The 510-nt window shown below is 64.7% G+C and overlaps 1 protein-coding gene across 1 annotated transcript in view; it reads left to right on the forward strand.

The window, feature by feature from the left end:
- Window positions 1-510, forward strand: part of LOC103264319 (dachshund homolog 1) — a 420253-nt gene that overhangs the window by 247 nt on the left and 419496 nt on the right. The window contains 1 exon segment of the mRNA XM_008061964.2: window positions 1-410. This exon segment is cut by the window's left edge and continues 19 nt beyond it. Coding sequence (XP_008060155.2) covers window positions 1-410 — 410 coding nt within the window.

Genomic DNA, 510 nt, shown 5'->3' on the forward strand with positions numbered 1-510 from the left:
AGCAGCAGCAGCAGCAGCAGTAGCAGCAGCAGCAGCAGCAGCAGCAGCAGCTGCGGCCCCCTCCCCGGGAAACCCGTGTACTCAACCCCGTCCCCAGTGGAAAACACCCCCCAGAATAATGAGTGCAAAATGGTGGATCTGAGGGGGGCCAAAGTGGCTTCCTTCACAGTGGAGGGCTGCGAGCTGATCTGCCTGCCCCAGGCTTTCGACCTGTTCCTGAAGCACTTGGTGGGGGGCTTGCACACGGTCTACACCAAGCTGAAGCGGCTGGAGATCACGCCGGTGGTGTGCAATGTGGAACAGGTTCGCATCCTGAGGGGACTGGGCGCCATCCAGCCCGGAGTGAACCGCTGCAAACTCATCTCCAGGAAGGACTTCGAGACCCTCTACAATGACTGCACCAACGCCAGGTAATCGCGGGGTGACCCCGCCGCCCTCGGCCCCTTCCCGCCCGCGCGTCCGCCCTTCCCTCGCTCCCTCCCCGGCGCTGCTCGCTCCGCGCGCCCGCGA

This window comes from Carlito syrichta, unplaced genomic scaffold (assembly GCF_000164805.1).
Source record: "Carlito syrichta isolate Samal-C Ts95f unplaced genomic scaffold, Tarsius_syrichta-2.0.1 Scaffold305645, whole genome shotgun sequence".
Lineage (NCBI taxonomy): Eukaryota > Metazoa > Chordata > Mammalia > Primates > Tarsiidae > Carlito > Carlito syrichta.